Here is a 24,122-nt window from a genome sequence, read left to right as displayed (position 1 = left end):
GTGGTGTTCATACAAAAGTAGTCGTGTTCGCTCGAGAAGTCATTCTCCTTGATGCGATCTGGGAGGCTCTGGTTTTTTGCCTTTTTTCCCAGCCTCTTTCCCGAATTGCTTGCTTCCCCTTTTATATTAACTTGTATTCCTTATCCAACGTCCACGTGTAGGTTCGACTTTCCAAAACTGATATTTGTCCCATCAGCCCATACTCAAAGTGGTTGGGGGTGGTTGTAAAAGTTGAAGAGCATGGTTCTGTCAGGTGCAGAGTATTCAATGGCAGTAATGGCAGCTTTCCCTTTGTCCTTGGTTGCCATACTGTCCAGCGGTCCTTTCTCTATCAACATAGATATTTTAGGCTTTTCTCAAAACTGTTCCTATACTGTTCTTTCCCTTTCTTTCAGGAGGACCTTGGGAATGCCGAGGACAAAATCATCCTTGGCTATGTCTCAAGATTACTTGGACTTTTATTATACGTCCTCGGCTATATCCCTTCTCGGCTCGGGCCTTGGGCCCCAATGTAAAAATGGGCCAGGGCCATAAATTATTGGGCCCCACAGTGTGAAAACCATGAAATTTTGTTTGGGATCATATATTATATATGGAAACATAATTGAAACATATATTTTTTATTCACACAGACAAGGTTCAAAAGTTTTCTTCTAAAAAAAAAAAAAAAATCAAAAGTTGAAGGAAAAAAAATCGTGGTTTTTAAGAAAGAAAGAAATTATTAACACAAGAATTCTTGATTAATTTAAAAAATAAAAATAAAAATTTAGCCAGCACCATAAATCATGGCATTACCACTACAATAGTATTTGAAACCACATTTATATATATATATATATATATATGGAAATGATATTATTTCAATATAGAGAACAAAAATCAACCCAAAAAAAAAAATCCAAATATGAGAGATGGTGTCTTAGCCGTGGTGGTTCTTCTCATAGTGGTTCCTATGGCTTCGAGTTGTGGAACTCAAGAACACCTAATCAACTGGATAAATCATCATTGCTCTTGATCCCATGGTAGTCGATTCTATCCGGTCATGGCATCTTTGCTCACAAGAGAGAGAGAGAGAGAGAGAGAGAGAGAGAGAGAGAGAGAGAGAGAGAGAGAGAGAGAGAGAGAGAGAGAGATTGTATTTACTGTGTAGGACTTGGTTTAGGTTCAGTGCATCCAGTGTACTAGACCTAATTAGATGGTGACATGTGTCAAAAAATGAACACATATCACTATATCAACGGATTCAGTACTACTGGACACTAGACTTAAACCTAACCTTACTGTGTAAAGCTTAAACAATTGTTCACAAATAACAGTTTTCTTGATTTAAAATCTAGACAAATGATGGACCCTACATTTTTGTTATCTTATTTGGCTGCTTGTTCAATAAATTTTACAACTTTTTTTTTTCACAATTTATTGTCAATATCATTATTATGAGATAGTATCTCATGTGCTAGACGCATGAGACCTGCCTCTCATACGTAGGTAAACCCTACACGTGTGGAGCCCAACTTGTGGGAGGTGAGGCCCACCTACCTTTGAGAGGCAAGTCTCGTAAACCTAGCGCATGAGAGGTTTTTTCCATTATTATTTGAGACCACTACTATTATGACTTTATAGTTATTTGTTTTCAAATTTTTTTTTTTTTACTTTAGTGTGCGTTTGGATACAGTTTATTTTACTGAAAACTGAAAACTAAAAACAATAAATTTTTTTTCCTGTTTATTACTGTTTAACACTGTTCATTGGCCAGCTTCAAAAAAACACTGTTCATTGGCCTAAAATTACTGTTCATGATCAATATGCACTGGTTTAAAAAAAAAAAAAAAAAAAAAAAAAAGCCTGAAATGTAGATGTCCAAAACATGCGCGAATTCAAATAGAGTTTTAGGATCCGTTTGGTACATGTGTTTAAAAACTGAAAATTATTATTTAAAATTTTTTGTAAAAATACGTGTGGACAAAAAATAAAATATAAAAATACGTGTAATATTATTTAAAAACTAAAAATTGTTATTTAGATATACTCACCAAACACCCCCTTAAACTCTCATGTCTAAAAAGTAAAAATACATGATAAAAAAAAACCCCATTCTCTCTCTATATATTTTAACTTCTATTCATAATTGCACATCAGCATATGTAATTGGTTTTTTGGTTCATTTCTTCTTCTCTCCTTGTCTCTCTCTCTCCCTCCCTCTCTCTCTCTCTGTATGGGGCCGGTTTCCACAACATTCTGCCGGTACAGAATGCTCTGTATTTCAGAAAATTCTCTCGAATAGCCCAAATACCATCAACTCTCTCTCAGTCTCTCACCCCACTCAACCCGCTTCTCGCCACTATCTTCTGTCCTTTTCACTGTGTCAAAATTCAGTAGAAACTTCCTTCTTTCTCTAGAGAAAGTCGCCGAATATTCATCTCCACAAAAATGGAGCAAAAACTTCTCAAGGACTTCGAACTCGACCCCAAGAACCGCTCGGAAGAGGCTTTGCAACGGTGGAGATCCGCCGTGTCCATCGTCAAAAACCCCCGCCGCCGGTTCCGCCACGTCGCCGATTTAGCCAAACGCTCTGCGGCCGTTTTAAAACGTCGCAAAATCCAGGTCTTCTTTCTGTTCCTTCTTTTTCTTCTTCTCAATCATCGCTTTGATTTTAGTTTAATCGATAAAATGCAAAAAAAAAAAAAAAAAAAAAAAAACTGTTTTCTACTTCTCAACGAACTCTAACTAACTCTAAATCACATTTAAATTGCACTGAGAATCCGTTTTTTTTTTAAAGATAACGAGATTTGATTCACTGTGCTTGTTCTGTTAGATTTTAATTTGTTAACGTGAGGCTAGGAATTTCATTTTTGGTTTTCATTTGTGACTTGTTTGGCCGCTTAGAAAAAGTTTGGGAAAATGGACGTTACGGTTACGGATGGGATGCTAAAACGAATGAATATGACCTGTCATACTCTGTAGTACTCTAACGCTACTGTGTCTGTCTGGCCTGGAATTTGATTTCCTTTATTTTCCTCCATTTTCTCGTGAGGCAAACAGACTTGCTATGAGCGTTTAGGCTCTGTTTGTTGTTTCTAAAAAAAAAAATGCAAAAAAATTACTCTCAAAACTGTGTTGTTTACTGAAAGATTTGATTCACTGTGCTTGTTTTGTTTTAGATTCAAATTTGAAAATGGGATTGTTTTGCGAGGCTAGAGCTAGGGATTTGATGTTTGGTTTGGTTTTCATTTAATGACTTGTTTGACCGCTGAGAAAAGATAAGGAGATGACGTAACGGAAGGTAATAAATGAATGTCGATTGGTGTAGAGTACTCTACTCTAACGCTACTCTACTGTGTGGCCCAGAATTTGACGTCCTTTATTTTTCTCTATTTTCTAGGTAAACAAACAGATTTGCTACGAAAATTAGATAAGATGAGAAAGAAAATAGGAAAAAAGAAAAGAAACAGAATAAAAAATTTTGAATTCCGGTAATATCTAATTTTGTCGCTTAAGAAAGTGAAAACCCTAGCGCAACAAAATTCGGTACTGATTTACAAATTGACTATTTCAGTATCAACAATATACTAAATTAAAGAAAAAAAAATTATTTTTCTGTTTTGAAATTGAAAGTGAAGAAGACGCCCATTTTTTAAAGCTATATAAAAAAATTGTAACAGAATAAATTTATTTATTTATTTTCTTTCTCTAATTGGCTTGTGAGAATTCATTTTTATTGATGTATTCAACTTAAAAAACCTTATCAAAAAAAAAAAAAAAAAACTTAAAAAATAAATTAAACAAAAATACAAAAACATTAACATATTGTATTATATTATGAACTGAAAAAGCTGGGAAAGAAGCATAGGCAAATGGACAAATGCAAATACTAATTTGGTCACAAGTCGTATTTGCAGCTTAGATTACGCTTTCCGATATCTCATCCGTTAACGTATTCGACATGGGACCAGTTCTCACATTCTTTTGGGGTTGGGGTTTGAACTTTGATCCGGTTTTCTTTGCAATTGTGATTATGTGTATCTATATAAAACTACTATCAGTTCACTTATTACTATGGTTTTAAAAATCGGACTAATTAAAAAATTGGAAAATGGTCCAGTTTTCAATTTTATCGGACTAAATTAGGGTCTAACTCTGGGTCTAATCCAGTTTTTAAAACCATGCATGTTACTCTTATTTTAAATTTATAATATTGGGATTTGGATTACCAAAAGCCTTACTTGTTAGTTTGATATTTCATATAGTGTTTCTGTAAATGAGAATTTATTCACTCTTTACGCTTCTTTCACAGAGGGTGTGGACCCGTTTGGAATTCATGATAGGGCACACACGCTTTGTGGGGGGATAGGAAGAATAATTTCTCTTTGCTGAAGTGTATTTACATTTGATAAAAAGGGTCATCACATATGATTGGACCCATTTTGATAGGCCCAGATGGCGTGGCAAGACCCGTTGTTGATATAGTGATAATGAAATAGACCAGTGATTCATGTGCAAAACAAAATGTGCCTCACGCTCCAATCCAAAACCCAAACCCCAAACCCAGTTTTTGAAATGAGTAATGTTAGTTGTACCAAAATCTTCACGACTGTTAGATGTAAAAAGGTTCGATAATGATCTTTACCATATGGTATCTCAGCCGAAAAAGAGAAAAAGAGATTTGGGAAAAATTTTGTGTACTCGTTGATCAGTGTTAGTAGGGTTTCCTTTCTGAAAAAAAATAATAAAAATCCTTGATGGGGTTTCTGTGGTGCATATAACTCCAAGCCACTCTAGGCCGTAACCTATCAAAAAAAGAAAAAAAGCCACTCCAGGCCGTAGGCTCTGGATTGTACAGTAGGACAAATTAAAACGACTTTTTGACCACATCTTTCAATGATAGCAAAAGAGATAACTTCCTCGAAGTTTCGTTTTAATAAATAATTGTCAATGTAGACATTGTGGTTTGTGGAGTAGAGAATAATGCTAAAATGGGACTATAGTTTATATTAAAAAGAAAAGAAATGGTCATAGAGTGCGTATTTTTATATATTTCCTAAATCCCATTTGCTCTTCGAAGGCTCTCATCCTCACGAAGTGTTTGCTACGCTCACACTTTTTTATTCACAGTACGTGTCACTTTCGCAAGTTGGCACACTATGAGTGCGTTTGGATTGCACTGAAAGTTGCTGAATTTGTGGCTGCGTTTTCCAGTTTTTTTTTTTTTTTTTTTTTTTTTTTTTTCTCCCAGCCGCACTATTTGACCAAGTCCACTCTGAACAGTGCATTCGTGCACTGTTCACGGACCCACAAATTCCACTTTTCATCAACTTTTTCATTAAAAATGGGTCCCACGATATTATTTACACATTTAAAAATTATTTTGCTACAGTGTTTTCAGTTTCAGTTTTCAGTTTCAGCAAAAATAAGCTCAATCCAAACGGACCCTATATCCGATGCTTGGTTCTTTGTTTTTTTAAATTCTGCTCTTTATCTCTTATTATGGCAAGTCCCTCTATAATTTAAATTAGTATTGAGTAGTGCTGTAGTAGTTGTCGTTTTCTGAAGTTACCCTATCGAGTGGTAAGCCACTAACCACTTATTATTCTTATGAATGGTGGTAATACGATATTGACTTGAACGCGGTTCGTACACGGCTGTCTTTAATAATACTACGTCATGACAACGCGTGATATTGAATTCTGTTACCCTGTCCCTGTTGCTTTCTTTTGTAAGCGAAATAAATTGCTATGTTTTCAAAATAGAATAAAAAATAAAATTCTTTATTTCTTTCTTTTTTTTTCTTTTAAACTAACATGTTAAGGGAATTAGTTGTCACCGTTACAGCCCTTTCATAAAGGTTATCGTTTATCATACACCAACTATATAACATATAATATTATTAGGTGTGAAAAATATTATAAATTTTTTATTAAATTGCAAATTATACTTAAAATTTAGGATAATTTTGATTTTATCTTCTAAAGTTTCAAAAGTTTACTCCGCCCCTGAATGTTGGTTTGTTTCACTTTTTTTTTTTTCTTCATATTAGTTATTATTTTTCTAAAAGGTAAAAGAATAATTTTTTTTATAATATTAAAAGTCCGTTTGGATAGAACTTATTTTGTTGAAATAGAAAATAAAAAACTGAAAACTGAAAATATTATAGCAAAATAATTTTTAAATGTGTCAATAGTACCGTAGGGCTCATTTTTAATAAAAAAGTTGTTGAAAAGTGAGATTTGTGGGTTTCGTGCTGAAAATGATTGAAAAGTCAAATAGTGCAGCTACTGTTCATGAACAGTAGCCACACTATCTGCTTAAACGTGTGCCCAAAAAAAAAAAGAAGGGAAAACACAAAACTCAAAACGTCAACGCTAGTCGTGTATCCAACCCCCACCTAAGTGAATGCATTGGATAAAGTTAAAATGATTTTTCAGCTGTTTCTAGCATTTTTTTAGTGGATCTCGTGCGTTGTTCAGGGACCCGCAAGTAATTTTATTTTAGTAAAAATAACTTTAAAACTAGGTCCCACAACATTATTCATACATTAAAAATTATTTTATTACAGTATTTTTAGGTTTTTGCAATAAACGGTATCCAGACCTTAAATACACTTTAACTTGCGTCTTGAAGTAACTTACCAAAAAAAAAAAAAGAAATTCAGCTTAAGGTTTCTTTTCACATAATACAGCTTAATAACTTTATTATTCCAATACTACTGTTATTCGCATCCATGATGAAATGTCAGGTTTATAATTATATAAATATATATATATACCACTAATTATGGAAGACTTTTCAAATTTTTTAAATGTGGTTCCTACTCATCGATTGAATTGTGGCTTCAGGCCAGCTGACAGAGAACTCAGGGACATGTAGGACCACATGTAGGAAATCAAGTTCCATGATTTTTCTTTAAGATTTGAATACGATATTATTAATAGGAATTGAAAAAAGAAATCTAAGTAAAAGCCATTGGTGCTATTTTTTGAAGTATTCAGATGTATACCAGGCAACTTTATAGAAACTCATTCATGTTCTTAACTGCATCAGTTTTGCCTTTCTGTCTAGTAAACAAGTATCATTGGACCTAATGTTTTGAACAAATTTTATTGTATATATAAGTTTAAAGAAGTGTAGGTTTACCAAAAAAAAAAAAAAGTTTAGATTGTAATATATACGAGTCATCTTAGTTTGAAAGTAAAAGAATGACGAAGAAAACAAAATTGAAAAGCAAGAATTTGGTGGATCGCTCGAGCAAGCCTACAGTGCAACCTGAATGTGATCAGGAAATCAAATGGACAAATTGAAAAATAAATTGTGTATTGGCAATTTGGCACTTCAATGAGCACCAAATGGATCGAATCAATAGATACATTGTGTGTATTGGCACTTCAATGAGCCCACTTTAGCGAGGATAGGTGGGAATGTGTGGGTACAAGCGAGCTCAGGTGAGTGCTCACTCGAGCAAGGTCAGTCTTGCTCCAGCAAGATAGTTACAGAATGTGTTCTTTCTGCAGAAAAGCAAGGGAAATGAGACTTTTTCAGTTTCCACTGGCTAATTACAGGCTTACAGCCTAGACATGTTTTTAAGGACTTGTATCAACCAAAGTGATTATTCATTGATATGGCTTCCATACTCAGGTTAAAAAAAAAAAAAACAGATTTTACACCTTTAGAGAGAAATTCACAGAATTCTATAAGTTTTCTACTTGAAGAATTTTGGCTTGGTTGTATCTTGGAGACAGATTTGCTTGCAACCCATTAGCAAGCTCTTTGAGTCAATGCAATCCTCTAAGCCTTTCAATTTTTAATTCCATTGTTTTACCCCCACCATCTGCAACAGATAGAAGCACCAGAGAATTGAGAAAATTATTGTTTTCCCGCAATTCTTTTATCTGAATTAGCATTCTTGTCAGTGTTACTCCAATTCCTTTTATTGACAAACTATAAACAAAAAAAAAAAGTGAAAAAAAATACTTTCTAGTTAATACTAATGCAGTTTTGGTATTCTGCATGGTCTGACGCTGAAGCATTTCTCAGAATTCATGTGGATCATCTCACGTGTTATTCTGCTAGTGAGGTTATGGAGAATTAATTCGAGTCTCCTAGACCATTTGGATTATATAATATAGTCTTGAGCTAATTTTTTACTAGATGGAAATTTGGGGAAGGGCGTAGAGAATTCCTACTCGACAAGAATTGACAAATGCTTTCTTGCTGGTTGATTTTAATAGGCAAAGAGATGTTGTTTCCCACAAAAGAGCTCATCTTAATGTTCTAAAGATTAATTCATGGCCTTTGATCTCTTCTCAAAATATGATGAGCATACAAATGTATAAGGATTTCTGATACCTTGGATGTATAATGACTATGTAACTTGAATTGCATGAAATATCACTATGAACGGTGACCTCCCACCCCTTTCTTTTACCTATAAAAAAAAAATCACATTGAATGTCGCTGATGACATTTGGTTGTGAAGTTCCCTAAGAGGCTAAGACTAAGTGATTCTTTCTGTCATGACTTATTTGACTCTATTATCCCCATTTTTTGTTTTCCCCAGGAAAATATACGAGTTGCTATTTACGTTCATAAAGCAGCATTGCTATTTGAGGGTATGAAATTCTAGTGTCTACTTTAACAAAAACCTCTTTTTCAATGTTAGATCTCTTTCATTCACACTTTGTATTATCATTTTATGTTCTGCAGCTGCTGGTCGACCTGAATACAAGTTACCGGATGAGGATAGAGAAGCAGGTTTTAGTATTCACCCAGATGAGCTTGCATCAATTGTTCGTGGCCATGATATTAAGGGCTTGGGAATCCATCGTGGAGTTGAGGGGATTGCAAGGAAAATCTGTGTCTCACTGAACGAAGGTGTCAGCACAAAGGACTTACCTACTAGGCAAAAGATTTATGGATTCAACAGTTTTACGGAGAAACCTTCCAGAACTTTTTTGATGTTCGTGTGGGAATCATTACATGACTTAACACTAATCATCCTTATGGTCTGTGCCGTTGTTTCTATAGGTGTAGGAATTCCCACCGAAGGGTGGCCTAAAGGCTTATACGATGGTTTGGGTATCATTCTTAGTATAGTCCTGGTGGTCATGGTTACAGCTATCAGTGACTACAAGCAGTCCTTGGAGTTCAAGGATTTAGATAGTGAGAAGAAAAAGATTTTTATTCAGGTAACTAGAGATGGGAAGAGACAAAAAGTTTCTATATATGATTTGGTTGTTGGAGATATTGTCCACTTGTCAATTGGTGATCAAGTTCCAGCAGATGGGATTTATATATCAGGATACAGTTTGTTGATTGATGAATCGAGCTTGTCAGGTGAGAGCGAGCCAGTGAATGTATATGAGGAGAAACCTTTTCTTCTTTCAGGAACTAAAGTGCAAGATGGTTCAGGAAAGATGTTGGTGACAACAGTTGGTATGAGAACTGAATGGGGAAAGTTGATGGAAACTCTGAATGAGGGAGGAGAAGATGAGACCCCACTGCAGGTAAAGCTAAATGGTGTGGCTACAATCATTGGTAAAATTGGCTTGACTTTTGCTGTGCTGACATTTTTGATATTGCTAGGGAGATATCTGGTGGAAAAAGCTCTTAACAATGAGTTCACAGATTGGTCATCAAGTGATGCACTGACAATTCTGAACTACTTTGCTACTGCAGTAACCATTATTGTCGTTGCTGTCCCAGAAGGATTACCATTAGCAGTGACTTTGAGCCTTGCTTTTGCTATGAAGAAATTAATGGAAGAAAGGGCGCTTGTGAGGCATCTCTCTGCATGTGAGACAATGGGTTCTGCTGGTTGCATATGCACAGATAAGACAGGGACATTGACCACAAACCATATGGCAGTGGTCAAAGTATGGATATCTGAAAAATCTATAGATATAAAAGGTAATGCAAGTGATTTGTTGAAATCAGAAATATCTGGAAGAGTTTTAGGCATCCTACTGCAGGCTATATTTCAAAATACTGGGTCTGAAGTGGTTAAGGATGATAGTGGAAAGAATACCATTTTGGGAACGCCAACAGAATCTGCATTGTTAGAATTTGGCTTGCTTTTGGGTGGTGATTTTGATGCTCAGCGTAGAGAATTCAAGATTCTTAAGGTTGAGCCTTTTAATTCAGTTAGGAAGAAGATGTCTGTGCTTGTAGCTCTTCCCAATGGAGGGGTACGTGCATTTTGCAAAGGTGCATCTGAAATTATATTAAGAATGTGCAACAAAATTGTTGATTGCAATGGAGAGTCTGTTAATCTTTCTGAAGAACAGGAAAAGGACATCACAGATGTTATAAATGGCTTTGCATCTGGAGCTCTGAGAACTCTTTGCTTGGCTTTTAAAGATATTGATGACACTTCCATTGAGAAAAGCATCCCTGATAGTGGCTATACATTGATAGCAGTTGTTGGAATCAAGGATCCTGTGCGCCCTGGGGTCAAGGATGCAGTTTTAACTTGTCTAGCTGCTGGAATTACTGTCCGTATGGTCACTGGTGACAATATATATACTGCTAAGGCCATTGCTGGAGAATGTGGTATCCTCACGGCGGAAGGAGTGGCCATAGAAGGATCAGAATTTCGTAGTATGTCCTCAGAGCAGATGAAGAACATTATACCAAAAATCCAGGTTCTTAAATTTTTCCTTTGGAAAGTTTTGAACTTCAACTATCCGTGTTGGAAGATGCTTGCATATTTTAATTGCTTATAATGGATACAGGTAATGGCTCGGTCTTCACCGTCGGACAAGCATACCTTGGTGACCCATTTGAGGAAGATGTTTAGTGAGGTTGTTGCAGTTACTGGCGATGGGACCAATGATGCTCCTGCTTTGCATGAAGCAGACATTGGACTTGCTATGGGCATAGCAGGAACAGAGGTTTGTGACCCTATTTTCTTCTCCTCCTCTTTTTTTTTTTTTTTTTTTCCTAAGTTTCTTTTTCCTTCCCATGTGTGATATCGATGATTTGGACTGGCTTAGCCAGTTAGGCTTCTTGTCTCAGTTTTGTCTTCCCCTATCATGCTTTCACATATGAAACAAAGAAACATAAAGCATGTGTGTGTGTTCCACGTTGTCATACATGGATTATTTTCTTCGGGTTTGGCTTGTGTCCAGTGGAAAGTTCCACTGGACACAAGCCGTGTCCATTTTCTTCACCAGTTGATAGAAGAAAATATGAACTAGTTATGTAGTAAGCAGGGTTTGATCCTATTTGGATTTTCATGTATGAGTTTCAAAATTTTATTTTCAATTTTTTACTGCTTTTGGTCTTACTAATCATACTGCAAACCACATTTTTAATAACTATGCTTAAAAATCATTTTTCTCAACAGTCTCTATTAGTGAGAATCTTGATCAGCCATCTTATTAACCAGCATCACATTTCTAACCTAGTATCCTATTCTAAAAAATTTACCTATATGAAATCTCTTCGCGATCGGAAAATCTCAAACTTCTTCTTTGGAATAGCATGCACCTTTATAATGTTCTGCTTTATTTTTCACATTCGCCTTTTATGTTGCAGCTTTTAAGAAACCAACCAGTATCTATTTTGTAGAAAAGTAGAAACGGATATACAGTCCTTGTTCTTGGATCAAATACAACCCCCCCCCCCCCCCCCCCCCCCCGTCTCCTCCTGCGGCTCTCTCTCTCTTACTACAGGTCAAAGGTTAAGTAATGGGTTCAATCTTGTTGGGGTATGGAGTTGTATTTAGGGTTAATTGCTGAAAAGCACCCTCAATTATGTGGGTATCTATACATTGCACCCCAAACTTTGAAAACTTGCAATCAATACCTCAATTATAACAAATTTATGCACCCTACCATCCAAATAAAGGTTAAAGTTAACGGTCATGTGACTTGCATGTTATCCTCAGAAGTAAAAAAGACAAATTTCCCCTTTAGTTCCTAAATAACTAAAATAACCTTACCGATTTCACACTTTGACTAAGATAGCCCTGCCCTTGTCTTCCCATACCGAAACTGAGATAGCTCACCTGAAAATCCGTAAAAATAGCTCTCCATCATCTCAAAATATTATCAACTTGACTTTTCTTTTTCCTTTTTCTCAATATATCACATAATCTGTCATTCAGTATCAATTTGATCTTGCATGGGCTTATATACTTCTGGACTTGTATCAGCAGTGCCATTTGTTGTGCTACTTCATACTGTAGTTTGATTTTATTCTTTTTTTTTTAAATAAAACTTAATTTTCCTTTTTCATGGATATTTTCTTCAGGTTGCAAAAGAAAATGCTGATGTCATTATTTTGGATGACAACTTTACAACTATTGTAAATGTGGCCAAATGGGGACGTGCAGTATATATAAACATTCAAAAATTTGTGCAATTCCAGCTAACAGTCAATGTTGTTGCTCTGGCGCTCAATTTTGCTACTGCATGCATCTCTGGTACACTGAATTATGAAGTTGGTGTTTTATTTTATTTTGTCTTTTCCCCCCATGAGATACCGTTATATTTATTTTAGGCAGCAACAGAATTATGAGAATTTTCCACATCACTTTCAGGATCTGCTCCCTTAACGGCCGTGCAGTTGCTTTGGGTCAACATGATTATGGACACTCTTGGTGCATTGGCACTGGCTACAGAACCTCCAAATGAGGGGCTAATGAAAAGGCCCCCAGTTGGTAGGGGTGTGAGCTTCATCACGAAGGCTATGTGGAGGAATATTATTGGTCATAGTATATATCAACTAGCTGTCCTTGCAGTTCTCTATTTTGATGGAAAGCGGCTACTAAACCTTAGTGGCTCAGATGCAACTGATGTTCTCAACACTTTGATATTCAACTCTTTTGTGTTTTGTCAGGTATGTGGTACCAGTCAGGGCGTACTGTGCTTGAATAATGTTCTGATTTCATCATGTCATTATTAACTATCTCAATTATTTTTGAGTGAATTCTTTTTTACTGGTTGGGAAGTATGTACGAATGCACAGATTTCTGTGTCTTCTATTGTATTCCAACTAGTTAAAATGATGAACTGATGATCTTAGACCTACAACTTTATAACACGGTTAGCCTTTTCAAATGTGCCTAACATTGTTCATAAATATTGTGATAGAAATATATGGATACTCGTGCTCTAGTCATTGACTTATATACCAATGCTATCATCTTGTGAAATGGAATTACCCAAAGGCAAAGCTTCTAGTATAATTTTTCCTGATTTACTTATTTATTTTATAAAAAGTGAATCTTAAACATGTTAGTGTATTTCTGATTTGGATATTGTCTCTGCTCCTAAACTGCTTGTAATGATTCTGTTAAAAAAAGTTTCTAATAGTTTCTAGTGAAATAAGTGTCCAATGTATTTATCCTTGGTACTACTATGGAAAAGTAACCAAACATACGATTGTTGTGTTAATGAGCATTGTTTCTCCTTTGGGTTTTGCCTTTCTTCAGGTGTTTAACGAGATAAACAGCCGGGACATAGAGAAGATAAATGTATTCCGTGGCATGCTTAACAGCAGGATATTCCTAGGAGTCATGGTTGGCACAGTGGTTTTCCAAGTAATCATAGTCGAGTTTCTGGGTGATTTTGCAAGCACTGTACCACTGAGCTGGCAACTATGGTTACTCAGCGTATTACTTGGATCAGTTAGCTTGCTGGTTGCTGTTATCCTAAAATGCATCCCAGTTGAGAAAACCACAAGTACAACTAATCACCATGATGGTTATGATGCGCTCCCCTCTGATGATAACCTGGCTTGAGATGGGGAGGAGGCATTTATTTTTTTCCTTTTTCTGAAGCAACTCCACAGAGGTAGACTAACTTGATGTTGTGCTTGTAGAATGACTTTGTATAGGCCGTGAATTTGCTTTTGTAGTGGCTGCACTGAGTTAACACCACCACCCCCCCCCCCCCCCCCCCCCCCAAAAAAAAACAAAAAAAGAAAGAAAGAGGAGGGTTAGAAAGATGTTTGGTGACCTGTTTTTCTGTAGGTCGTGAATATTTTTTAATAGAAATGATAGTATTTCAAACTTATGATGTCTGCTCCATGATAATTGTTTTTTATCATCAAGTTAAGACACTAATTGGTTTTAGTGTAAATGGAGATTGAATTCCAGATCTCTTATTTGATGACAATAGACTTTATCAGTTGAGTTAATTGAAACCAACAATCATGAATTTTTTCTTCTCATGCAGAGAAAAGTTGTTAAAAAATGGTGAAATTATACTTTAGGTTACCATAAAGTACCTTTTAGCCTCTATATTGACCCTCTTTTCATTGAGAGGAAGGTCTGATTATATGAGGTGACATTGCATGTTGTTTTTGAGAGATACTATAGCTTTTATAAATTTTATTTATAGCTTTTACAAACAGATTTGTTAATGTTTTAAAACACAACAAAAAAGCAACTAAATTTCCATTTATTATGTTTTGTTGGACACTAATCATATTTATTATCATGTTAATTTGTAGAACTTCTTGTTGTAAACTGGTAGTAGTTTTAACATTTTCTCATTCTAAAATTTTTTACCTACATCATTAGCTTTATACTAAAAGTTTGTAACCATTACCAATGGCCTCGACGTCAAATGGTGCTTCCACCTTTCATTGATATAGGGTGGCGGTGAGGATATGGATTTGAATGCACTCGAATGCATAAGCATTTATTCAGAGAAAAAATTGCATTAAATCGTTAGTTGAATGAATCTCTTGGGACTAGTTTCACTCTCAAAACTTCATCAATCTCCTCTTCCTACATAACCTTTACCCTCATCCCTTCTGAATCCTGATGTTGGGGAATGAGCATTATTTGACACTTTCAATATGATTATGCTTGTTGCTTACATTTTCAATTGGATTGTTTGTTCATTTTCTGATAGAAGCATATGAATGTTTTGCAGCGAAGCATTTCTATTTCATTTGACCTTCAGAAACTGATTTCTCACTGTGGAGACCAACAGAGCTTGATGCTATTGTTTTTTCATGTCCCGGAAAGCCAAGGGGTGCTCTGATGTCCACACCCGGAGTCTGGCAGCTTAGTAGCTTACAATCCATTTTGTGAAGATTTAAGTAGAAAACATTCGCTTGACCACAAACTCCAATATAAAAACTACGTAAAATTTAAACAGGTAAAAAAATTTATTAATCTAACTGAAATTGAAAAATCATAAATTTTTGGACTTGATAAAATTCTCAAACTGTGTACTTGTTTCTAAAGGCAGTTGAGTACATTGCTGTAAACTTTAATTGTGTCCCAAAATTTTGTATTTTTTTTTTTTATGGCGTAAATGCACTTTTGGTCCCTATATTTTAGGTCATTTCTCGATTTAGTCCCTAAACTGATTTTGCTTCTAAGTTAGTCCTTGATTTTTTAAAATGGTCCCTGCCGTCAACCCAGTTATGGAAAATTCTAAAGTGGCAAATGGATTTCATTGTTTGCTAATGTGGCTAATAAAAAAAAAAAAATATATATATATATATATATATTTAACATTTTTAAATGCCACATCAGCATTTAAATTAATAAAAAAAGCCAGCTAAGAAAAAAAAAAAAAAAACCTAAAATCTAATTTAAACTAAAATCATTTCTTAAAAAATAAAAATTCATAATCATTTTAATTCTTTTTGCTTTTGTTTTTGGTTAACCTCATCAGCTTAAACCCATAAATTGAGATGAACATCAAACCCATAAATTTACATGAAATCCAAAAAATGAAGTGAACATCGAACCCATAAATCAATATCAAACAACAAGCCCAGAAAAATTACATCAAACCTGCAAATTTACAACCCAAAAATAAACATATAGAGAGATCAAGCAACAAACCCACTGAGATGAACAACCCAGAAACCATAAGCAACTCCTTATTTCAGTCATCAACAAACCCAGACCTCAAAATCTTTGCTTCGGTCATCCACTTCGTCAATGGCCAGATCTGAAAGGTCACACCGAGTCACTGAATTGCAAGGCCAACAATGATGGCTTTTGTGACTCGATTTCAACGAGCTCGGTTTGGGCTCACCCATTTCATGGCTTTCATCTCTTTAGAAGTGCCACTTAAGACCCACAACCAACAGCGTGATCAACTGTCGTCACTGTTTCCTTCTCAATGGCCACAGCCCACGCCCACTAAAACCCAGAAAAACCTAGCCTCTCCAACCAAACCCAGCCATCTCCATCTCCATCTCCAACCAAACTCATAAACCAAGGCCCATGGATTACCGATCTCCACCCCGACCACCCCAACCAAACCAATCTCCAACCCGACCACCAATCTCCACCTCCATTACCGACCACCCCACGGAAAATTGGAAAAACCCAGAGATTAGAGAGTCAGGTTTAGAGAGAGAGAAAATGTCAAAGATTAAGAGAGAGAGAGGGACTGAAAGCTTGAACAAAGAAAGATATAAACACAAATACGCACCAAGAGACAAAGAAAGAAAGGATTTGAAAAAAAAAAAAAAAGGAAACGAAAAGAAGAAAGATACAGCCATAAACACAGAGAAAGAGAGGATTTGAAAATTTTTTTTCTTTTTTGTTTTTGATTTTGAATTATTTTTAGTTTAATTTTTTAATTTCTTTTATTAATTAAAATGTTGACTTGCCATTAAAACGCTGACATGGATCCTAACGGGATATTTTTTAATATTATTTTATTAGCCATGTCAGCAAATAGTGAAATTCATTTGCCACTTCAGCATTTTCTGTAACCAGGTTGACGACAGAGACCATTTTAAAAACAATTTTAAAAAATTAAGGACTAACTTAGGAGCAAAATCAGTTTAGGAACCAAATCGAGAAATGGCCCAAAATGTAGGGACCAAAAGTGCATTTACACATTTTATTTATTTATTTGTTGAATGTACTCTTTATCCCAAACCCAAAAAAAAAAAAAAAAAAAAAAAACTCAAACGGCAGACAGGCCTTGGTGATAACTTAAGGCATTAAAAGGTTAACTAGAAATAACATTAAAGGAATCGAAGTTGGTTCATCTGGATGTTGATATCATTTTGTTCAGTATTTCTTTCAGATTAGATGAACCTACCACTGCAGCCACCTGCAAGAATTCATCAGAATTTGGAGAGAAGAGATAAAAATGGCAAAGGCAACAATGATTTGTCATTTCCGAATAAATCAAACTAAAGCAATACCAAAAATATAATACCAAAGAACGTATGTTTGTGTACATAAAAATGGATTAATACTGCTTCAAAAAATAATAGATTAATACTACAACACACAAAATCGCTCTCTCTCTCTCTCTCTCTATATCTACGCCCACATGATTTCACTAGACTCTTCAAAGAACAGGTCATAGAAAGGAAAAATTACCAAATGTAGAGGAACATTCATTTAAACCTCCTCTTGGCTTCTCCATAAGCGATCACTCCACAAACGGTTATTGAGTACCCACCAATGCCCATAACTGTAACAGGATTTCTGAACAAGAGTATTGAGATTACAACAGCAACAGCACCTTTTGCATTTCCTAATACCTGCAGAACATAACCGAGGGAGGAGCAGAGAAAAGGTTGAGAATTCAAGAGCAGTGGAAAACACCAACACATGTTAGCATGATTAGATTTTATTTGATAAAAAGGTATTCGGATTTAAATATTAGGGTTGAATTGCTTCTCCGAAGTCTGCTTTTCTTTGAAATCCTCAATCAAATACAGGGTTTTGCAGATGCTCAAGGTTGAAAGCCTCTTATCAAACAAGTGAAGAACAAGCAGATGAAAGTATGATTTAACTTTTAAGAGCAGTAATAAACTACCATCAGGCTATTGTAGCCATAACTTGGAGTGGAACCAAAAAAAAAAAAACACGTTTTAGGAGCACTTTACATTACTAACATGGTTTATTATAATATATTGGTTTGGTATACCATATATATATATATATATATATTCATATAATTGCTTCTACTCCACATGGTTGACAGAAACTAGACGGTAGTGTACTGCCAGTAAATTGAAGTAAATCATTCATGTATGAATTTAATTAGATTTATGATGAGAAGCCCAAAGAAAGATTATAATATTGATTTGCTGCAAACAAATAAATCTGGCGGGTATCTTTCAAAAGAACTAGGAAGAAAAGAAAAGGAAAAAGTACGTAAGTCAAACCTGAAGTGTTAATGCACTTGTATGTTTTGTCACCAAGAAGTTTGACAAGTTAGCTGCATAGGCCATTGTTGAATTAAGAGCAAGCAGCAGCCACATGTATTTATGTTCTTTTCCAAGTGATACGGTAACTTCTATGACATTGGGCTCCATTACAAGCGTTGCAGGCAATAAAACCAGAACTGCAATTGGTGACATGTATAGTAGCAAATTCATTGAGTTCAATTTTTCCCTGTAAGATCAAAACATGTCATGGATTTAGTGGACATTAAACAAGTAAAAATGCTCTTTTGGGGTTGAGAAAAAGATTGGTACAACCAATACAACCTTAAGTGATTTAAAGATTTCACTATTTTGGGGATAAGATCACCTCCCATTTAAATCCTCCAATTCCCTCCAATCTTTGGCTAGATGTGAGACACGTGACATGTATTTGTTTTTCTGTGGTTTACGTGGGTTTTTAAAGAACACTGGATTTTAAATGCCACATGTTGTACATCTGGATTAAAATAGGAGGAAATTAGAGGAATGAATAGGAGGGGATTCTTTCCCACTATTCTGAGCAGTATTTCTTCTTGTCAATCAAATTAGGCAGTGGATAAAAGAAATGACAAACACCTTGGTCTTAGAGAATAAATGTATCTTGCAGAGGAAAGAAACTATTTTTCATAGCCTAAAGAAGTGAAAAACTCCAGGGATTTGGCATTCTTCTTCCTTATTTCCAATGAACAGCATATATTGTAAATTGTGAATAGGAATGGACCAGGGAGAGTAAGGATTTGTAAAACCAGAACTATCCCAAATTTACAATGGGCTTAGAGTTTAGAGACACCATTCGAGTTATATAAGCATTGAAACCCATCCAGCCCTACTCTGATAAGAGGAAATAAGTATATTCTAACAAAAGAGCAGAAGAAGAATAAAGAAATACAATATTAAATGTATTTTGCTGCTTCACACAGAGCAGATTACTTAGTTATTGTAGGAAGAGCTTCTATTAAATTCCAAAACCTAAACCACAAGCCTTCATAATCTCAAACCAGCCCACATCAACCTTGATTAACTTATTCCAAGCTGCCTCAATATGAGTGAAGTAGTCTATTCAATTAACTAAATTTCATTGCATCCTCATGGCAGATATGTGTACAGGACTTTGTAGAGTATCAAAGAAGTATCATTTACATCCAGAATGAAAATTTTAGGCTAATGTATTATTTGTTCCATGAAAACTTACGCAGTTTGGTTACTCAAAAATGTTTTGTGTCAATTTATTCATCTTATTTTGTGATAAAAAAGGCTTTAGCTTCTCCCCTAATTTTCCCTCCCATTTTGTCCGTGCACCTCACATGTAACATTAATTCCCTCATATTTTCAAGAAAGGCTGACTATATGTATTCTGTACATGTTAAATCTTTTCATCACATGATGCAATCCCGTAGTCCCATGAGACTAAATTAACTCATTTGAAAAACATATGATCTGACTTGACATGAAATAGGTTTTAAAGACAAACTGAAATTTGGGTAATTTTTAAGGGACCAAACATGTACTTTAGCCAAAAATTTATATTCAACTCTGGACACAATTGACGTCATAGAGAAGTACATGGTATTACTCTCAAGTATGGTAATGAAAATGGCTCTTTCAAAGAAATATTTGTTATACTTGAATACCAGGAGATTGGCAATTTGTAAAGACTAGCAGAAAGAAAATATGAAAACTTATCATTTAAACGCCAAGGAAATGTCACATTGAGGGAGTTGTGGTCCAGCACTATCATTACTTGTGGTGCATTGCATGATGCCTTGGATGGTGATGGAGATTCTAATTAGCTAGAAAGGGAAATTAAAAGTCATACGGCAAAACTGCTTTGTCTTATGTGGATTTCTCTAATCCTTCCATTTAAAACAACTACAAATGTGTGTTCTTCCATAGTAGTGCATGATATCCATAGAGAGAAATCACACGGCATGCATTAAAAAGTAAAGAATGAATAAGAAAGGGACAACAGAGGGAATCAATGATTCTGATTCAACTGAGTTGAATAAAGATAAGAAGAGGGAAAAAATATTCTATCCTCAGTGATCTGAAATGGTAGATAATAGTTACCCAATAAATTTTAGATATGAATCTAAACTGAAAGATGAAAAAGAAATAAATGATAAGATGATATGAAGCATTTACCCATCAGATGAAAGTAGGATACCCTGAAGAACAGACTTAAAGGCCCTTGCAGCTGTTGCACTTATGCACACAATGAATCCAAACAAATGGAAACCTGGCTCCCCCTGCCACAAACAAAGAATCTTATAACTTCACTAAAACAATATTGAAGTACATAAGAAGAAGGAAAAAGGAAATGGTTGGAAAAGGTGAAAGAGATAATAAACATTCCAACAGACACAGAGAAGCAGACGTGTCCATTCTTGAATTTTAATCAAGTAACATTTTTCATATGATTACTAAAAGTTACGTAAAAATGATCCAGCAACTACTTATACACCAACTATGACATCAAAAGATCTTTCTACTTTAACTTTTAAATATATATATATATATATATTATGTAGTAAATTTTATTATAATAAATGATAAATCTCATGTAAAGGAATGTTATTTCAACTTTAACACTAAATAACTTAACATTACCCTGATAGATGTTGTGATATTTTACTGAAACCTAACACTTTTTTAGTTGTCTCAGGCGTGCCAGCCAATACATTCGTCAAACACTAGCTTTGGCACCAACGCATTACCATGAATTTTTATGTTTTGAGCTAGATATATTACATTATAACTCACCTCATACCATGCAACCCATGACAATGTTCTTGCACACAATCCAAAATCAGTTATTCTACTCAGTTATCCATTTTCAGCTTTTGATCCAGAATTTTAAATATTTAATTATCCCTTAGAACTTGTGAGATCTTCACCCATTGCATTAAAAAAAAAAAAAAAGCTTATAATTTGAACTAATTATAGATCATGGAAAGTGCATAACAATCAATAACTAACACATGTAACAGAATTACCAGATCTGGATTCACATTTAAGGCAAAAACAAAACCTTAACTGTCAAATTAAATTAACAAAAAAACCCAAATGGGTATATAATGTCTTACCTCCAAAAACAATAAACTAATAAATTAGCAACAATTAAACATAGAACCAATCAAAAACATGCAAATTAAATCAATGTCATAAATTGTGATTTAAAAAAAAAATTGATCCAATTAACCAAAAAAAGAAACATACCCCACTGGCAATCACAACACCTGTAACAACAGGCACAAGAGCAGCATAGGTAACCCAAGATTCTCTCTTAAGGGTCATAATGTAGGCAAAAACCGCTGTGAAAAATGGCGTGGTTGCACCGACAGCCTGGTTAAACGACACAGCAAGGTACCTAAGAGAGATATTGCCACCAACAACCGACCCACAAAAGACAAGGCTTAAAGTTGCAATCTTTAGGAACTGGTTACGAGATTTGAGGGTCTGGAGTGGGACAAACTTGAAGAACACAATGGAGATATAGCTGAGGATAGCACAGGCTGACATGTGACACATTGTGAGGAAGATTGGGAACCTGAAGCCATAGGTAGAGAGCAAGAACTTGTTGAGGAGAAGGACACCAATGTTGGATGAGTACCATAGAAGGATGAGGGAACATACGAGAATAACTTGCTTTTTGGAAGACATTTTACGAGGTTTTGGCTCAAAGGGTGTCTGGATTTGATGAGAAGCTTTGCATTTGAGCTACAATGGAAAATGGGTATTTTCGTTTGTTTTTGTTTTTGTTTTTGTTTTTTATAATGTTTTTTTTGAATGTGATCGATTTTGATGGGGGTGTTTTTGGGTGTGAGAGTGTGTAGGCAAATGTTAAAGAATTATTGTTGGGAGGTGAGGAGGTTGAGGAAACAGTGGAAATGTCTCCGATTTTCCGCAGGTAGTTCCATTTAGAACCGTGCTTTTTCTCCTAGTACCTAGTAAAGATAAATTAAAAAAATTTAGAGCCAGTGGTGAAATTCTCAAATTCACTAAGTACAAAACTCCAGGTACGATGCCCTTCAACATTATAAACGTAGATTTCGCATGTGAATTGGTTGTCACAAATGGGATCTTGTGGTTATCACAAATGGGATCTGTTCCTACTCGAGATGAACTGATGAACCATAATATATTAGGTGTATAGAAAATTTTCTTTTATTTTTTCTATATATATCTATGTATCTATACTTCTATATACTTTCCATATTCATATCCATATTTTATATCTATAACTATTTAAAGAGCTTTAGCTCTTTTGATTTATACTTTTATTAAGGTTAGATATGTAAAGTTATTAATTTTAAAATATATTAGATAAATTTGAAAAATTCTACGTTTTTTAAATTCAAATTTAAAAATAAAACAATTTTTTTTAGATAGTTTCAAATAGTTTTTTTCTGGTCTCTTTTTCTTAGATTATAAACAACTTATTTTCAAAATTCTAAATTTTAGCCTCTTTTATTTCCTCCAATTTTTAGGAGAAATTATTAGGTTCAACAACCAAACAGACTAAAAATAGTCCTCCTAATCGATGAAATGATACCACCTATGCAAATTTGTGAGTTAACTTCCTAATCAGCATAAGAAAGAAAAAAAATAAAAAATACTAGGCGATGTCACATTGCATAAGTAATAACATTTTATTAGTTGGAGGACTAAGGAGGACCACTTCAGCAGTCTTTCCCTTCGGTGGACTTAATGATTTCTCTTTTTTTTAGAGGAGTTTCTCCCCTTTTTAATATTGAAATTAATGGTTTTTTTTTTTCCTCTACTTGAATGTTTTTAGCTCCAATAATTTTGGTTAACTACTTTAAAAATGTTTTATTTTTCTAATTTTATAAACGGTTAGAAATTATTTTAAACTACTAATAACTACGTTTAACATGTTTATTCCTAAAAATTAGTACGCAATATTTCTATTGAGAGAGAGAGAGAGAGCAGTGTCATGTTCACAACATTTTCACACACAAAATCTCACACAAGTATTTTTTTTCCTAAAAATTGGTACATACCATCTCTATATAAATATATCTCACACGTCTCTTTTTCAATTTCTTTGCTTTTGGATTGCATCAACTTTTTGTTTACTTTATCAACACCTCTAATTTTAGAAAGGTTTGTTTCTTTTGATATTGTTGAAATTATTATTTTGTTAGTTTGTGTATTTTTGTTTCCATAATGTTATACTAATCTCATGTCTTTATTTTTTATTTTAATCTCTTCTTCTTTTTCTCTCTCTCAAGTCTCTTTAGGCTAGTAACTTTTATGGTGGTTAACATTTGACATCATCTTCAATGTTGTCTTTTTATTATAATTTTTTTGTGACTGATATGGTAAAATGACAAGAAAGCTCAAAACCGTGTATACAAATAAATAAATAAATAAATATATATATATATATATTAGATATTTAACCAATATATATATATATATATATATTAGATAATTCCTGTTGCGCGTGTAGTACACACAATGGGCAATAATCACTAGTCTTTTTTTTTTTTTTAATTTTTATTCTTCTTCCTTCTCTTTTCTTTCACTATTTTTTTGGAAAATGAAAACCATAATTCAAATCCTTTCTGTCCCATTTTTATAAGGAAAATATTAAAATAATAAATATTGTTGACAACTTTTTATATTTCTTATAAAAATAGTATCAAAAATTTTCTATTATAATTTATTAACAATAAAGACATCTGTTAGCATGACAATTTTTATAAAAGGTAATTTTTGAATTATTTAAAAAAAAAAAAAACAAAGAGTGATTGGGGTTTCAACTTGCAACAAGCCGTTAACTCTCTGGATTTGTGGGGTCTAGGGAGACATCATGATTGCTTGCTTTGATAGTTAAACAACGTCGTTTACCAAAAAAAAAAAAAAAAAAAAGAAGTTAGACAACGACAAGCATGGGCATGGGCTTTGGTCGGTGATGGTGCTTTGGTTTACTTGCATGTGGGCAATTTTGAGTG

General features: G+C 34.4%; 2 protein-coding genes across 5 annotated transcripts; one reads left to right on the top strand and one right to left on the bottom strand.

Annotated features, from left to right (window-relative positions):
* Positions 1–2,154: 2,154 nt before the first annotated feature.
* LOC126693701 (calcium-transporting ATPase 4, plasma membrane-type-like) lies at positions 2,155–15,296 on the top strand. 2 transcript variants are annotated; one of them, XR_007645469.1, is made up of 8 exons: positions 2,155–2,604; positions 8,552–8,603; positions 8,698–10,634; positions 10,725–10,883; positions 12,247–12,418; positions 12,536–12,834; positions 13,430–13,790; positions 14,880–15,296. XR_007645469.1 is itself a non-coding variant. In XM_050389838.1 (7 exons), the coding sequence occupies exons 1-7, from the start codon at positions 2,431–2,433 to the stop codon at positions 13,736–13,738; spliced, it is 3,102 nt and encodes a 1,033-aa protein (XP_050245795.1). In that variant the 5' UTR covers positions 2,155–2,430; the 3' UTR covers positions 13,739–13,884. The 2 variants fall into 2 exon arrangements, 1 of the variants encoding a protein (XP_050245795.1); XM_050389838.1 differs by lacking the exon at positions 14,880–15,296 and having other exon boundaries at positions 13,430–13,884.
* Positions 15,297–15,696: 400 nt separating this feature from the next.
* LOC126693702 (UDP-URONIC ACID TRANSPORTER 1) lies at positions 15,697–22,245 on the bottom strand. Of its 3 annotated transcripts, none has more exons than XM_050389841.1 (5): positions 21,361–22,245; positions 20,287–20,390; positions 18,106–18,334; positions 17,312–17,475; positions 15,697–17,036 (listed from the first exon to the last, which is right to left on the bottom strand). In XM_050389841.1, exons 1-4 carry the CDS (start codon positions 21,802–21,804, stop codon positions 17,329–17,331), a joined length of 924 nt encoding a protein of 307 aa, XP_050245798.1. In that variant the 5' UTR covers positions 21,805–22,245; the 3' UTR covers positions 15,697–17,036; positions 17,312–17,328. The 3 variants fall into 3 exon arrangements, with proteins under 3 accessions (XP_050245798.1, XP_050245799.1, XP_050245797.1); XM_050389842.1 differs by having other exon boundaries at positions 15,697–17,026; XM_050389840.1 differs by lacking the exon at positions 15,697–17,036 and having other exon boundaries at positions 17,077–17,475; positions 21,361–22,243.
* Positions 22,246–24,122: the final 1,877 nt, after the last annotated feature.

The sequence above is a fragment of the Quercus robur genome, chromosome 7 (assembly GCF_932294415.1).
Source record: "Quercus robur chromosome 7, dhQueRobu3.1, whole genome shotgun sequence".
Classification (NCBI taxonomy): domain Eukaryota; kingdom Viridiplantae; phylum Streptophyta; class Magnoliopsida; order Fagales; family Fagaceae; genus Quercus; species Quercus robur.
The sequence above is the reverse complement of the archived record's forward strand: the minus strand, read 5'-3'. Positions and strand labels throughout refer to the sequence as shown.